The sequence below is a fragment of the Cervus elaphus genome, chromosome 4 (assembly GCF_910594005.1).
Source record: "Cervus elaphus chromosome 4, mCerEla1.1, whole genome shotgun sequence".
NCBI classification, from domain to species: domain Eukaryota; kingdom Metazoa; phylum Chordata; class Mammalia; order Artiodactyla; family Cervidae; genus Cervus; species Cervus elaphus.
The window spans coordinates 34,950,140-34,967,476 of NC_057818.1; the positions used below are offsets into that span (position 1 = coordinate 34,950,140).

The 17,337-nt window shown below is 41.5% G+C and overlaps 1 protein-coding gene across 3 annotated transcripts in view; it reads left to right on the forward strand.

Annotated features, from left to right (window-relative positions):
• Positions 1–17,337, forward strand: part of LOC122691797 (chemokine-like factor) — a 32,050-nt gene that overhangs the window by 144 nt on the left and 14,569 nt on the right. The window contains exons 2-4 of one of the 3 annotated variants that reach the window (XM_043898659.1): positions 240–1,556; positions 11,938–12,096; positions 16,608–16,703. In XM_043898659.1, the coding sequence (XP_043754594.1) occupies positions 1,479–1,556; positions 11,938–12,096; positions 16,608–16,703 (333 nt within the window). In that variant the 5' untranslated portion in view covers positions 240–1,478. Of the gene's footprint in view, positions 1–4; positions 1,557–11,937; positions 12,097–16,607; positions 16,704–17,337 lie in introns of those variants that run through there. The other 2 variants (XM_043898660.1, XM_043898658.1) reach the window with 2 other exon arrangements.

Below are 17,337 nucleotides of genomic sequence, written 5' to 3' on the forward strand. Positions count from 1 at the left end.
GGGATTCGCCGTTTGCAGCCTGGAAATCTCCCCGCCAACCAGACGCTGGCAGAATGAACCCATGATTTGGCAAACTTCGGGGCTTGGGTGGCCAATAACACCAGCGACTGGTTTGTTAATTAACTATTGAAAGTGAAAGTCGCTCAGTCAGTGTCCGACTCTTTGCCACCCCATGGACTACACAATCCGTGGAATTCTCCAAGCCAGAATACTGAGTGGATAGCGTTTCCCTTCTCTAGGGGATCTTCCCAACCCAGGAATCGAACCCAGGTCTCCCGCATTGCGGGCGTATTCTTACCAGCTGAGCCACAAAGGAAGCCCTAATTAACTGTTGGAGGTTGCTTAATTGAGCATCTGTTGTATCCAGGAGCCAGTGACAACTCACACGCTGTCATTTATTTTTCTCAGCAAGCCTACAGGTGGGTGCTGTCACTCCCATTCTCCCAGCTGAGCTGATCCTTGGAAGCAGGTAACTTTTAAAAAGTAAACAGAAGCATTCATTAAGCGGTGGAGCTGAAATTCATGCCCATCTATCTTGCTTCACAGCCAGCGCTGTTTTCTCTGAACTTTGACATTTCCAGGATCTGGACAGTAAATATGCTAGATCCTTCTGGAAGCTATTAAAAACCTAGACAACAGGACCCAAAGGACTCGCTTATGCTAAGCCCCACTCACCAACCAAGACTTAAGTATCGTTTTGGCTCTCCAGTCAATCAGCCATCATCTGATCAGCACTAGTTAGATCTGTGGTCCCCATCCTTTTTTGGCACCCGCGGCCGGTTTTGTGGAAGACCTCCCCTGGGGAGGAGACGGTTTCAGGATAATTGAAGTGCATTACACTTATTGTGTAATAATATTGTGCACTTTATTTGTAGTATTATGACATCTGCTCCACCTCAGATCAGATCATCAGGCATTAGATCCCAGAGGCTGGGAACCGCTGAGTTAGGTAACCTGATAGACCCCCCGCATTCCCTAGGAAAGGAATCTTGCAACAACCAATTTCCTTGTTCCCGCTCCCTTCTGCCTTTAAAAGTCTTTCATTTTGTACACCTCTTCAGAGCTCCTTTCTGTTGGACTGGATTGCTGCCCTATTTGAATCATTTTTTTTTTGTTTGTTCAAATAAAATCTTGAAAATTTTAATATGCTTCAGTTTATCTTTTATCAAATATACAATCAATACGTGGTCGTCTGGACAGACAACTAGGGGGTGGGGAGAAGCTGGCCTTCGTAGCTCCCCTGTAGGTTAGCGGAAACGCAGATTCCGCAGAGCGGGAGCCTGTGGCAGGGTGTGGGGGACCTGGCGTGCACCCAAGTGCGGCTGCAGTGACCTGCGCATGCACGCGCCAGGGCGGGAAGCCTAGAAGCGCTGCACGTGGCCGGGGTGGCCGTTGCAGACTTGGCACAGGGCCTGGCAGAGAGGTGCGCTGAATAGGGGGACCGGCGGGAAAGTGCTGCTGCTGGGTCTGCAGGGGCGATGCAGACCCTGAAACCGAAGTCGAAGTCTCGGCCCTTCTGCTTCAGCGTGAAAGGCCACGTGAAGCTGATACGATTGGTGAGGGCGGGGCTGGGGGACTGGGGGGCGGAGTCCCCGCGCACTCCCCTGCTAGGAGATCAAGCTGCCAAGTATGAAGCTTATGCTCCTTAGTCTCCTTCTCTCTTTCAACTTTGTTTCTATCAAGGCCTTCTTAAAGGGAAGGCATTTCTCCCTACACCCTGGGGGTGGAAGGAGAGAGAGCAACTGTCGTCTTCATCAGAGGCTTTCTGTACCCAGTGGTAGCCAGGGGTTAGTCGCTCAGTCGTGTCCCACTCTTTGAGACCCCATGGACTGTAGCCCGCCAGGCTCCTCGGCCCATGGGATTCTCCAGGCAAGCGTACTGGAGTGGGTTGCCATGACCTTCTCCAGAGGATCTTTCCTGGTAGCTCGAGACGGTAAAGAATCTGCCTGCAATGCAGGAGACCCGGGTTCGATCCCTGGGTCAGGAAGATCCCCTCGAGAAGGGCATGACTACCCACTCCAGTATGCTTGCCTGGAGAATCCCATGAACAGAGGAGTGTGGCAGGCTACAATCCATGGGGTCTCAAAGAGTCGAACACAACTAAGCGGCTGACACTTTACAGACCCACTCATAAAACAAGTTCTGCACACCTGCATGAATGGCCTACACTTGGACCCCCAAACCAGTTACCCAGGTTACCATGTGAGGCTGCTGCAGTTGTACATTCAGACGCCAATGAGATTAAAACCAAAACCAAAAAATGCACGGAGGGGTTTCAGAGGATGCTGTGTTTACTTACTATAACTCACAAGTTTTTTGGGGTTTTTTTTCCCAAGCTTTATTGAGATACTTCATATATGATAAAGCTTACTAATTTAAAGGGTACAACTAAATGTTTTTAGTACACTCATAGGTGTGTAGTGATATCTCATTGTGTTTTTTAAATTATTTTTTTAATTGAAGGATAATTGCTTTACAGAAATCTGTCAAACCTCAACATGAATCAGTCATAGGTATACATATATCCTTCCTCCCTTTTGAACTTCCCTCTCAACTCCCTCCCCATCCCACGCTTCTAAGATGGATACAGAGCCTCTGTTTGAGTTTCCTGAGCCATACAGCAAATTCCCCTTGGCTATGTAAGTTTCCATGTTACTCTTTCCATACGTCTCACCTCTCCTCCCCTCTCCCCACGTCCGTAAGTCTATTCTCTATGTCTGTTTCTCCATTGCTGCCCTGTAAATAAATTCTTCAGTACCATTTTTCTAGATTCCGTATATATGTGTTAGAATACGATATTTATCTTTCTCTTTCTGACTTACTTCACTCTGTATAATAGGCTCTAGGTTCATCCACCTCATTAGGACTGACTCAAATGTATTCTTTTTATGGTTGAGTAATATTCCATTGTATATGTACCACAACTTCTTTATCCATTCATCTGTCGATGGACATCTAGGTTGCTTCCATGTTCCAGCTATTGTAAATAGTGCTGCAAAGAACAATGGGATACATATGTATTTTTCAATTTTGGTTTCCTCAGAATATATGCCTAGGAGTGGGATTGCTGGTCATATGGTGGTTTTATTCCTAGTTTTTCAAGGAATCTCCATACCATCTTCCATAGTGGCTGTATCAATTTAAATTCCCACCAACAGTGCAAGAGCATTCCCTTTTCTCCACACCCTCTCCAGCATTTATTGTTTGTAGACTTTTTGATTATGGCGATTCTGACTGGTGTGAAGTGATATCTCATTGTAGTTTTGATGTGCATTTCTCTAATAATGTGCAGTGTTGAGCATATTTTCATGTGTTTGTTAGCCATCTGTATGTCTTCTTTGGAGAAATTTCTGTTTAGGTCTTTTCCCCACTTTTTGATTGGGTTGTTTTTCTGGTATTGAGTTGTATGAGCTGCTTGTATATGTTGGAAATTAATCCTTTGTCAGTTGTTTCCTTTGCTATTATTTTCTCCCATTCTGAGGGTTGTCTTTTCACCTTTCTCATAGTTTTCTTTGCTGTATAAAAGCTTTTAAGTTTAATCAGGTCCCACTTGTTTGCTTTTGTTTTTATTTCCATTAATCTAGAAGGTGGGTCATGGAGGATCTTGCTTTGATTTATGTCATCGAGTATTCTGCCTATGTTTTCCTCTAAGAGTTTTATAGTTTCTGGTCTTACATTTAGGTCTTTAATCCATTTTGAGTTTATCTTTGTGTATGGTGTTAGGAAGTGTTCTAATTTCATTCTTTTACATGTAGCTGTCCAGTTTTTCCAGCAACATTTATTGAAGAGGCTGTCTTTGCCCCATTGTATATTCTTGCCTCTTTTGTCAAAAATAAGGTACTCATAGGGGCATGGGTTTATTTCTGGGCTTTCTATCTTGTTCCATTGGTCTATATTTCTGTTTTTGTGCCAGTACCACAATGTCTTGATGACTGTAGCTTTGTAGTATAATCTGAAGTCAGGAAGGTTGATTCCTCCAGCTCCATTCTTCTTTTCAAGACTGCTCTGACTATTTGGGGTCTTTTGTGTTTCCATATGAATTGTGAAATTTTTTGTTCTAGATCTGTGAAAAATGCCATTGGTAATTTGGTAGGGATCTCATTGAATCTGTAGATTGTGTTTGGTAGTATAGTCATTTTCACAATATTGATTCCTCCTACCCAGGAACATGGAATATCTCTCCATCTGTTTGTGTCATCTTTGATTTCTTTCATCAGTGTCTTATAATTTTCTGTGTAGAGTTCTTTTATCTCCTTAGGTAAGTTTATTCCTAGATATTTTATTCTTTTCGTTGCAATGGTGAATGGGATTGATTCCTTAATTTCTTTTTCAGATTTTTCATTGTTAGTATATAGAAATGTAAGTGATTTCTGTGTATTATTTTGTATCCTGCAACTTTGCTAAATTCACTGATTAGCTCTAGTAATTTTCTGATACTATCTTTAGGGTTTTCTATGTACAATATCATTCATCTGCAAATAGTGAGAGCTTTACTTCTTCTTTTCTGATCTGGATTCCTTTTCTTTCTTTTTCTTCTCTGATTGCTGTAGCTAGGACTTCCAGAACTATGTTGAATAATAGTGGTGAAAGTGGACACCCTTGTCTTGTTCCTGATCTTAGGGGGAATGCTTTCAGTTTTTCACCATTGAGTATAATGTTTGCTGTAGGTTTATCATATGTGGCCTTTACTATGTTGAGGCAGGTTTCTTCTATGCCCATTTTTTGAAGAGTTTTAATAATAAATGGGTGCTGAATTTTGTCACAGGCTTTTTTCTGAATCTATTGAGATTATCATATGGTTTTTATCTTTCAATTTGTTCATATGGTGTATTACATTGATTGATTTGCATATATTGAGGAATCCTTGCATCCCTGGAATAAACCCAACTTGATCATGACGTATGAGCTTTCTGATGTGCTGCTGAATTCTTTTTGCTAAAATTTTGTTGAGGATTTTTGCGTCTATGTTCATCAGTGATACTGGCCTGTAGTTTTCTTTTTTTGTGTTGTCTTTATCTGGCTTCAGTATCAGGGTGATGGTGGCCTCATAGAATGAGTTTGGAAGTATTCCTTCCTCTGCAATTTTTTAAAAGAGTTTTAGAAGGATAGGCATTCAGTTCAGTTCAGTTCAGTCTCTCAGTCATGTCTGACTCTTTGCAACCCCATGAATCACAGCACGCCAGGCCTCCCTGTCCATCACCAACTCCTGGAGTTCACTCAAACTCATGTCCATCGAGTCGGTGATGCCATCCAGCCATCTCATTTTCTGTCGTCCCCTTCTTCTCCTGCCCCCAATCCTTCCCAGCATCAGGGTCTTCTCCAATGAGTCAACTCTTCGCATGAGGTGGCCAAAGTATTGGAGTTTCAGCTTCAGCATCAGTCCTTCCAATAAAAAAGATAGGCATTAGCTCTTCTCTAAATGTTTGATAGCATTCTCCTGTGAAGCCATCTGGACTGGGCTTTTGTTTTTTGGGAGATTTTTGATCACAGCTTCAATTTCATTGCTTGTAATTGGGTTGTTCATAATTTCTATTTCTTCCTGGTTCAGTCTTGGAAGATTGGACTTTTCTAAGAATCTGTCCATTTCTTCCAGGTTATCCATTTTATTGCCCTATAATTGTTCATAATAGTCTCTTATAATCCTTTGTATTTCTGCATTGCCTATTGTAACCTCTCCTTTTTCATTTCTAATTCTGTTGATTTGATTCTTCTCTCTTATTTTCTTGATGGGTCTGGCCAAAGGTTTGTCAATTTTGTTTATCTTCTCAAAGAACCAGCTAGCTTTATTCATCTTTACTATTGTTTCTTTCATTTTTTTTTTATTTCTGCTCTGATCTTTATGATTTCTTTCCTTCTAATAATTTTGGGGTTTTTTTGTTCTTCTTTTTCCAGTTGTTTTAGGTGTAAAGTTAGGTTGTCTATTCAATGTTTTCCTTGTTTCTTGGGGTAGGATTGTATTGCTATAAACTTACCTCTTAGAACTGCTTTTACTGCATCCCATATGCTTTGAGTTGTCGTATTTTCACTGTCATTTGTTTCTAGAAGTTTTTTTATTTCCCTTTTGATTTCTTCAGTAACCTGTTGGTTATTTAGAAACGTATTGTTCAATCTTCATGTGCTTGTGTTTTTTACAGTATAACTCACAAGTTTGGATCTGAGTGAGCTCAAGGCTGATAGAGCCCAGAGCAAGGACAGTGGAACTGCACATTCCTGGGGTGTCAGACCTGCCAAGAGATTGCAGCTAGTTCTGGATAGAGATTTGGGAGAGAATGGACTGTCATTTGGAGGATGATGACTGGCTAGTTAGAGAAGTGGAAATTATCCTAGGAGACTATGTTGAAGAAACTAAAGAACAGGGGAAGGAAAAAAAAAAAATTCTTAAATTTTAAAGAGGTGACCTATAAGTAGAGGGGATAGAAAGTTAAAGCTTACAAGGAAACAGCCCCGCTTAATATGAGAAAGAGTTTTCTATTGGGAAAGTGCCAAAATAAGTGGCCACTTGGGAAGGCAGTACATTCCCAGAGAGAAGAGGTACCAGGTAGGTGCAGGCAAGTTCCTGGTGAGCACGTTGTAATGGCAGCTCAGACTCCAGGTGAGTGGGCAGAACAAACTGTATGCAAGGCCCTACCGCACCAAAGTCTGTGATTCTGAAAAACATAACATACTGCAAGTCAGAAGGCCTGAGGGAAGTTTAGAAAACTACTTGAGTTCAAAGAGCTTCCCTGGTGGCTCAGAATCCCTGGTAAAGAATCCACCTGCAGTGTAGGAGACCTGGGTTTGATCCCCAGGTCAGGAAGATCCCCTGGTAAAGGAAATGGCAACCCACTCCAGTATTCTTGCCTGGAGAATTCCACGGACAGAGGAACCTGGCTACAATCCATGGGGTCGAAAAGAGTTGGACATACTGGGCAACTAACACACTTTCACTTCAAAGAACAGAGAAATTCCCTTGGGTTGGGAGTAAATAATCAGGAAAGAAGTGACTGGAAGTTCTGGGGTTCTGAAAGCTCTGGAACACTGGAGGAGAAACAGGATTTTGTGAGAAAGTTTTGGCTTTTGACATATGAATTTCCTCCAGAAACATTTTGAATATTTACTGTCTTCCCAGCCCTGAGTTAGGACTTGAAACAACAAAGACACCCAAGATAAAAGTCCCTGACTCATGGGGTCCTTCAGTTTAGACAGAGTCAGACACACAAGCAGATAGTTTTGATGTTTGATAAGATGAAGTTAGGTACAGAGTGAGGCATTTAAACAAGGAGGTATCAGGAAGCTTCTTAGGGGGACACAGGTAGGGTTTAAGGGACAGTCACCTGAGTAAAGGCTTGGAGGCAAAAAAAAAAAAGCATGATTTATAAGAATCCATAACAAGTTGAGTGCTGCTTTATTTTTTCCATTCAACAAATATTTATGGAAAGCCTGCCATGTTCCAGGCACTGTTTCTGGCTCTTGGGAAGTATCAGGGAACAAAGCAAAGATCCTTGTACTCATGGAGTTTATGTATTGGGGTGGGAGGAAGGGAAAAAAAACAACAAACAGAAAAAATAAATAAATGATGTAGTGTTCTAGAAGGGGGTAGGTGCTATGGAACAAAAGAAAACTAAGGCCAGGTAAGAGAGCATAAGAGAAGGAAGGGTTGAAGAGGATGGTTGCAGGTTGTAAGACTAGAATGGTCAGATTAGGCCCTGTTGAGATGACTTCTGAGCAAAGTGTTAAGGGAGATGAGAGAGTTAACCATGAATACATTGGGTTAGCCAAAAAGATTGCTCCGTTGTTTCCATAGATGTTATAGAAAACCCCAAATGAACTTTTTGGCCAACCCAATGTGAAGGAAAAAGTGCTTTAGGCAAAGGAAAACCCAGTACAATGGCCCTACGGCAGGAATGTACCTGAAGTGTTCAAGGAAAAGCAAGAAAACCAGTACAGCTGGGGTGGAGTGACATGGGGACATGACACAGTGGGAGATGAAGGTTTTGAATAAAGTTTTATATGCTCTGACTAACACTTTTAAAAGTGCACCAGCAGCTATGGTGACAATAGACGGGGCTGGGGGGTTGGGGGACAGGAGGATTCCTGCAGAGGCAAGGGTAGAAAAAAAGATGATCAGTTAGAGCTACTGCAGTAATCTGGGCAAGAGATGACTGTGTCTCAGACCAGGCCTCTAGCAGAGTAGGTTATAAGAAATGGTCACATTTGGGATATATATTGAAAGTAGCCCCAACAAGATTTGCTGATGAACCAGGTGTGGTGTGAAAAAGACAGAGGAGTCCGAGATCCCACCAAAGTTTTTGGCCTAAGCAACTGGAAGAATGGAACTGCCATCCACTGAAAGCCTGTGGGTAAAGCAGATGTAACCAGAGAAACAGAAGTTCAATTTTGGATTTCACTGTTAGAGATGTCTATTAGACATTCAAGTGGCAATACTGAATAGGCATTTGGAATATACAAGACTGGATTGTAGGAGAGATTGGCACTGCAGAAATGTGTTCTAAGTCCCTTCAGTCATGTCCAATTCTGTGTGACCCTTTGGACTGTAGCCCGCCAGGCTCCTCTGTCCATGGGATTCTCCAGGCACAAATATTACAGTGGGTAGCCGTGTTTTCCTCCATGGGATCTTCCCGACTCAGGGATCGAACCCAAGTCTCCTGCAACTCCTGCACTGCAGGCATATTCTTTACCATTGAGCCACCAGGAAGCCACTGCAGAAATAGAGGTATTTAAAGTCATAAGACTGATGAGGTCATCAAGAGGTGATTGTACATAGAGTGGAGAAGAGGACCATGGATTGAGCCCTGGAACACTTCAACATTAAGAGGTTGGGGGGAGGAGGAAGAACCAACAAAAGAGAATGAAAGTGAAAGTCGCTGAATCATGTCAGATTCTTTGTGACCCCATGGACTGTAGCCTGCCGGGCTCCTCCGTCCATAGAATTCTCCAGACCAGAATACTGGAGAGGGAAGCCGTTCCCTTCTCCAGGGGATTTTCCTAACCCAGAGATCGAACCCAGGTCTCCTGCATTGATGGCAGATTCTTTACTGTCTGAGCCACCAGAGAAAACTTTGGTTTTCTTCTCTCTCTTCTGTGGAAGAATGAGAGAAAGAGCAATTAGGAAAGTGAGAGGAACCAAGAGTACGGTGTCCTAGAAGCCAAATGAAGAAAATTCTCAAGAGAATGATCAACTGTGACAAATACTGATAACAGTTCAAATAAGATGAGGACTGAGAATTGAACACTGGAATTATCCTGTAGATAAATTGTCAACAGCTCTTTGCTAAAGTAGACGGAGCTGAGTCATGGAAGATTTGAACACCATGGTGAAGGGAGGCTCTATTCTGAAAACCATGGGGACCCCCTGAAGGGTTTTAAACAGGTGGAGAGTTGCACAGATCTTCATTTTAGAAATTTCACTATAGTATCTTTGTCATGTTAGTTCAAGGAAAAGATACTGAAGAGCAGTAACTGGAGTGACTAAGTGGATTCCCAAAATGTTTAGGCATTAAGTCAGCAGGACCTGATGATTGGTCTGTTGTGGGCAGTAAGTTGGAGCAGTGATCTTAGGTTTCCAGGGCAGGTGAAAAGAGAGATGGTCGTATCACCAATTAAGATAGTGAATACAGGAGCAAGGGACAAGGTGACATCAGTTTTGCCCACGGTGAATTGAAGATTCCTGTAGGTTATTCAGATGTTCTAAATGGCTGTTTATGTGTGAGATGTTAAAGATACACCTGGGGTAGAGACTCAGATTTGTTGAGTGGGTTGTGGATAGAATCTAAACAAATGTCAGTATTTTAAAGTGATGTGTAAAAGGAAAGCCCACCAAGGGAGAATGGTTTCAGAGGAATAAGAACTCAAAGAGGTGACATGGGAGTCAAGAAGTAGAAAAGTAGGAAAAAGCCAATAGCAAGTAAGTCATGGGGGTCCAGTAGCATAAGGATTGAAAAATGTTTGTTAAATTTAGTAATTCTGAAATCATTGATGATCTTGGCAAAAGCAGTCTACATAGAGAGATGAAGAAATGTTTGAGATATTAATGAAATATTGAAAAATTAACTGAAAATGAATGCCAGGAGACAGGAAAATTATAAGAGCTGTTAAGTATGGATTGGGGGAGAATCCAGGGTGACTGAAATCATGGGAAATGTGCCCAATTCCAAGGTTACAGATGATGGGGACTGAAAAAGTGACCCTTGATTTTATAACCCATGAACTCAAGACCTTATTTGGTTCAGTAGAGTAAATGAAGTGATTTGAGATATGTTGCTGATAGTAATTATATTAATTATAAAGAACAAGTTATTTAGTAAACTAGTTATATTTACTGTAAAAGAAACTGACCAATTTAGAAGTTTCAAAGTAAGCTACTTTTACACTAATAAAGTAACTGATAGACTTATGAATAAGTAGCCTATATAGATCCAAGGTTAAAAAGAGAATGTGGATGCTGACAGACTGATCATAAAAGTCTAATCAGCAAAGACTCCTGCCAAAATCATTTTCCAAGTCCACAGAGACTTTGAATAAAGCTGTATCTCCTGTAAGAACATTACAACATCAACAGACTCTCAGGGACCTACCAGCTTATTTTTTCCTTTAAGTCACTTATCAGTTCTCTTTTCTACATCTTCATTTGGAAACAAGGAAATTAGATTAGATTAATTATCTTGGTTTTTTTTCACTTAAATTTTTGTTCATTCTGATTGCATTATGTTTACATAAGAGAAAATGCATTAAAAAGTGATGTACCAGAATTGGGTTTTGTTTTGTTTTTTTTTTTCCTTTTCTTCTCCACAGGGTTCTTCAGAGAATTGTTTTTCTCTGACACTTTGTTTTAAACTTTCCTTCCCAGTATTTTTCTTTTTAAAAAATTAATTTTTATTTATTTTTGACTGTGCTGGGTCTTCATTGCCACATGGGCTTTTCTCTAGTTTCAGCAAGCAGGGGCTACTCTCTAGTTGCACTGCACAAGCTTTCTCATTGTGGCAGCTTCTCTCGTTGCAGAGCACAGGCTCTAGAGCTCGTGGGCTTCAGAAGTTATAGCACGTGGGCTCAGCAGTTGTGGCTCCTGGGCTCTAGGGCACAGGCTCAATAGTTGTGGTGCTCAGGCTTAGCTGCTCCATAGCATGTGGATCCTCTCAGACCAGGGATCGAGTCTGTGTCTTCTGCATTGGTAGATGGATTCTTCACCACTTAGCCACCAGAGAAGCACCCCCAATGTTTTTCATGTCAACACTCTAAGTTTAAATTTGACAGTAGATTCCAGATTTTTGTTACATGTTAAGGAGTGATGAGGAAGATAAGGAATTATAACAGCCAGTACACAGGCTTTTTTTGAGAAGCATTATAGGGAGAAATAGAAAATGGGAATTTCTATGGGGAGCAGATGAAAGGAAGGGGTGTGTATGTTTTAAGAGAAGGTAACTTAGAGACTTCCCTGGTAGTCCAGTGGCTAAGGCTCCATGCTCCTAATGCAGGGGACCCAAGTTCAATCCCTGGTCAGGGAACTAGATCCCACATGCAGCAAGTAAGACTCAGCACAACCAAATAAATAAATAAATATTATTTAAAAAGAGAGAGACAAGATAACTTAGATATGTTGATAAGATGATGAGGAAAGCAGCTAGTGGAGGAGGAGAGATTGAAGGTATGAGAGGGAAAGGGAGCTATTTAGTGGGAAAAGATCAAGGGAATGGATGTGGGAAGTGATGGTATTAGGTATACAAGTGGAGAAATTAATTAAACAAAACAGAAAGGGATACCTAGTTCTCTAAAATGAAAAGAGAAGTCGACATCCGTACATTTTAGTCTGCCTCTTTTAGATGTGTGTGTGAGTGTATAAAGAAAAAACCCATTTATTTTGTCATTTAGAATTGATCATTTTTACAGCTTAAACTTGTTCAATAATCACTGAAGAGATCATGTTTTTTTTTTTTCCTCTAGGCACTAGTTGTGACATCTATGACCCTTTTCATCCTAGCACAAGCGCCAGAGCCGTACATTGTTGTCACTGGATTTGAAGCCACTGCTACTTTATTTTTCATAGTTTTATATATATTCAGACTTGATCAATTAATTAGCTGTTTATTTTGGCCTTTACTTGTAAGTGTTCAGTTTCATTGTTAACTACTTTTTCCTGCCGTAAAGAAACATTTTAATAAACTCTGTTGTTTAGTTTTCATAAACCTTTAAGGAATCTTTAACAGGCTTAGGAAGGAGGAACTCTATCCACTGCTATTGTGCTCTGGGGAGATCCTCAGGGAACCAGAGCAACCGTTGAGCATGGATTCTCTTCGGAGCTCCATCTATCGGTAGATACGGCTGATGTTTCTGTTAGGGAAATTCACTTAGGGTAGATCATCAAAATAAATTTAAATTTAAGATCATGGTCAAATAAAATCATAGAGCATTCTTAATCTTTACCTCCCTTTAAAGTTCATGTTGACATGACCTCAAAATTAGGGAACAGAGATGGAGCCAGATACACAAGTATCTACATCTTACATATCCCTGATCACTAAATGGAAAATCAAAATAATTTAGAGGCTGAATAAAGCACAATGTTATCTTACTTTAAAATGTCTGTCATCATTGATGCTAAATCATTTTTAACTCATCTTGTAGAACCTTATTCAGTAGCATAGGGACTTTACCTGTCATACTCACAGCTTTAGGAATAGCTGCCCAGTGGAGCACCCAAATGGTCCAGAAACTCTTGAAATAGGCAAGTTGAACATATTAGCTAAGATTCTTGGCCTGTCAGCCTAGACCATAAGCTGATTCTAGGAAAACCAGAGCAACTTCACTGCTCCTCTTTCAAGTCTTAGCCCCAGAATCCTATCTCCTTAGGTCTCCTTTCTGAGACCCCTGCTGCCTTTCCACCCTTTGGCCAGACTGGTAGTTGCACTGGTCTCATCCTTTTGGGTTCCAGAGCACTCATATCCAAGCTGACTAACCCTGTATTAGGGGACTTGCCTGGTGGCTCAGCAGGTAAAGAATCCTCCTGCAATGCAGATGACCCAAGATCCCTGGGTCAGGAAGATCCCCTGGAGTAGGAAATGGCAACCCACTCCAGTATTCTTGCCTGGAAAATCCAACGGACAGAGGAGCCTGGCGGGCTTCTGTCCATGGGATCGCAGGGAGTAGGACATGAGCACCTAACACTTCACTTCAACTCGTATTAAGGAGAGAGGACTTTAGAGCTATTCTCAAACCATAAACATGCCTTAAGGTGGCACTTTCTGACCACTTTTGAAGGCCAATGATGAGCACTTCAGGCTAATCACAAGCTGAGAAAGTCCCCAAAGTGGAGAGCTAGGGGAAGGATAGGATCTCTGTGGCATCTCTCCAAACTCCTCCTTGTGCTCCACTGTGGAACTGGAGCTGACTACAGCAAGGTCTGGACAGGAGATGACAAAACCTTCCTTAGGTGGTCCTGTCACATCATTTAGCAGCAGAAAGGACTCAGCTAAATTATCCCAAAGAGATGATGAACATGGTTCACATCCTGTTCATCTTATACCCTAAAAGTTATATAGTGCTCTTCACACTCTGCTTTTCCAAGGTTAATAAAACTTAACACATTTTAGCATTTATATTTTTCCCCCAAACTGTAATAATTCTCTGGAGCTTCTTACATGTCCCAGTAATAAACTTGGAAAATAAATTTCACAGAATACGCAGAGAGGGAGCGTGGCCTACGTGCAGCATACTGAAAAGTAGTCTCCAAATCTCTGAGACTCACCCTGGGCTGATACTGTACTCAGAAATGATGCTGTCTGGTCAACTCAGTTATCACACCGTCATGAAACCCAGACTCCTCTCTGCTCTTGAGCCCATGAAATCATTTATTCCGCAAATATTAAGTATCTACTAATCCCAGGTTCTATACTAGGCTCTTTGAGAAAACAAAACACAAATCTTGCAACTGACAGACTTTCCATATAGCCAGGAAGCAAGATTGATGAGCAATTCAGTATAATATTAATAGGTGCTCCCTGGATGGTGTGAAGGTTCCTAGAGGAGAAGGAAACCAAATCATAATAGGCTTGCCTGAGGAAAACTACGCCTGAGTTGAGGGCTGGAGGATGAAAAGTAGTCAGCTGACTGATAACAGGGCTGAGAGTTCTCCCAGTAGAGGGAACAGTGTGTGTGTGAGGTTCTAGGTGGAGAAAAAGCTGGACCCTCAAGGAGCTGCAGGAGTTCTGAGTGGCCACGAAGCAGAGAGGGGGCAAGAGTACAGGTGTGAGTGGCAGTAGGAGGTCAGAGCATGCAAGAATTTGAGTGTCCTGGGTTTTAACCCAAAAGCCACTGGAAGCTTTGGGAGGTTTTTAAGTAGAGTGACACAATTAGCTTATATTTGAGGAGATCGCTGGTGGCAATGTCAATAATGGCTTGAAGAGGGACAAACCAGAGGTGGGTCTCATAGACCCCTTAAAAGTCTGTTATCATAATCCAGATATGAAAACGAGAAAGGCCTAAATCAAGGTTAAAACTGTACCTGGAGAGAAAGAGTGTTGATGAAAACTGATAGGATTGGGTAACAGAAAAATCAAGGAGAGCTGCCATTTAAAGAACCGTCTTAAGAGGGTAACAAGACAGGAAGTTTAGGAGGAAGAATAGGTTTATTCGAGGGGAGAGGTGGATAATGAGTCCGGCTTAAGAAAAAGAAGGTTTTAGTGCCTTATGGGACATTCAGATGGAAATATTCAGGTCTGAGGCTTAGGAGAGAAGTTAGAGCTGCAACTTTGGGGGAATTATCACCTCGTGATGGGAAAATGGCTCTGAGGGAGAGTAAAGCAAGATGAAGGCAAGACTGGGAAACACCAACATCTGGCATGAAAAGGAGTAAGTGGCGAGAGAAGGACAGGAGAGGACCCGAGGGAGACCCGTGTCCCAGAAGTCAAGAGAGGAGAGCATTTCGAGAAGAAAGGAGAGGTGACTAATGTTATAAGTAAGGAGAGAAAGCCCAGAAAAAATTTATGTATATATATTCACTGTATTAATAGAGGCCCCGGTGTGGACTAGTGGCAGTAAAGTGGTGGGAATAGTTAGACTGAGCAGGTCAGGAGACGGCTGTGGGCAGAGGGACAGCGCTGAGTTGAAGGAACCTGGCCAGGGACCAAAGAGGGTAATGAGCAGAGTGAGGTCCCTGCAGGGTGGCAGACAGGAGCAAGGCCGGAGCACAACTGGGGCCAGTGCCTGTGACATAAGTGAAGGACACCAAGATGGCGGAAGACTCCGATTAACCTGTCGACACTTCTGTCAACGGCCACTGTCTTCACTGATCAGGAAAGGGCTTGGTCACCTGCACAACAGGTCTGTGATGCATGTCATTGTCCCAGAGGTATAGTACCTAACACAGTTCATAGAGCAGGTGTCCTCTGACTGGTCCCCTCAAGTGCTCCAGCGACAGAAAACACACACAGTGAGGCAACCCAGGTTTTTGTGGTGATATGTAAGAACAGGTTCAAAATTTCTAAGAAACCTCCATTTTTGTAATTAAATTTATAGTCTACTCCATGGCATACTGATGTTTGGTTTTTAATAGACAAACAAGGCTTGAAACCACTATTAAGGATCACTGATATTCTGGGGCAGATGCATGCTTCCCTCTCCCGCTATCCCACCCCCAGCTGTTATTCTCTACCCTTCCTAGAACACCATCTTTATCTGAAGCCATTTATATACACTTATTCAAATTACTACCAGGAGGCCGGCTATCTGTCTGGAGCAGAGGTGTGGTCTGTTGCCTTGAAACAGCAAAATACCCAGCAGAAAGGAGCACTAACCTAGGACAGCTAGTCTCAATATCTCCTGCAGATGAGGACTTTTTTCCTGCCTAAGTGTATCATCCACTCTTGCCCTGTCCCCATTGAATCTCTTCCTGTTTTCTTTGTAATAACTACTTTTCTAAGTTACCAGGGTTTGGAAGATTTCTGTGTTAATAGTTCCTTCCTGCTACAGTTATCTGCTAATATACATAAACTATTCCAGAATAAAGACGACTTATCTTTTCCACAGTATACATCCATTCCAAATGTAAGTTGCACCTCTTAAAGCCACAGTTCAGAAATGCTTCATTTCAAGAAATTATTACATGAATGAGCTACATCATCAGAAATGATTGTGTAAGTGGCCAGCTGTTGCATACAGATGTGTGGGAGTTTTTTTTTTCCCCGAAAATTAAGTTTATCCCGCTCAAAGTTTTATTAATTGCATTTGGAGTAACATTATAAAGTTGTTTTATGGTGTAGACCACTCCACACTTACTAAAACTGAGCATTCTGACTTCTACTTTAAACCTTCCACATAAGACATACCCAGTCCTAACCAGATGAGTTCTCTCTCCAACTACCTTTCAACAAAAAGCAAATAAGCCCTAATAAGGAATTAATGATTGGTGTGTCATACATTAAGAGACCCATTAGACATCACTGTAGACCAAATACAATATACATGTCATTTTACAATAGCAGTTTGACTTCCTAAAACTAAGTTATTTATTTAAATTTGTTTTTAAAAAAAAATGGAATTTTCAAAATCTTTAGGGAGCAGATTCATTCTCTTGGTGATCTTCATGCAACTCTGATCTTTCTATTCTGTTTTTTCAGGATATTATCAACTCAGTGGTAACAGCAGTATTCCTGATAGTTGTATCTGTGTTGGCACTGATCCCAGAAACCACAACATACACAGTCCTTGGAGGGGTAAGTGGAGGTTCTTTAGAGTTTCTCCCTTCAGGTTCAATCAGAATTCAAATTTACTTGAAAAATAGATAGAGGAACAGAAAACTAGATGGTTTTCATCCTTGAGGCTCCTATCCCAGTACACAGTACCTAGTGGCTTAATATTTTTGTGCATGAACACATGCCCTGATTAATGTGAAGGAATATGATTTCACACTAAATTTGAAGTTAACCAAATAAAGAGGTTCCTCTGTATTTCTCACAGATATATAGGGTTAGGAATCAGTTACAATACTAAGCTCTCAGAAACCAGATATCAAGCAAAAATAACAAATGGTGGATGAATTTCATAGCTATCCCTTTTCAAGAAAATTATACATCCCGCTTGTTAAGGAGAGACACACAATTCTGAGCTCAGTTATTTCTGGTCCAGATACTGCTACAGATGGAATAAACATGTGTCATGTAAGGGAATGGGTGGTAGGAAGACTTGTAACAAAAGGATTATTTTGAACACTGCTTGAAGAAAAGCTAATCAGTTTAATTTGGAAGGCAAGCCAAAACAAACCAAGAGTCAAGTAATTTAGTTACAGTTTCATCTGATATTCTTCTGAGATTTCTTAGAGGGGGTTCAAAATCATGACTTTTCTAGGTT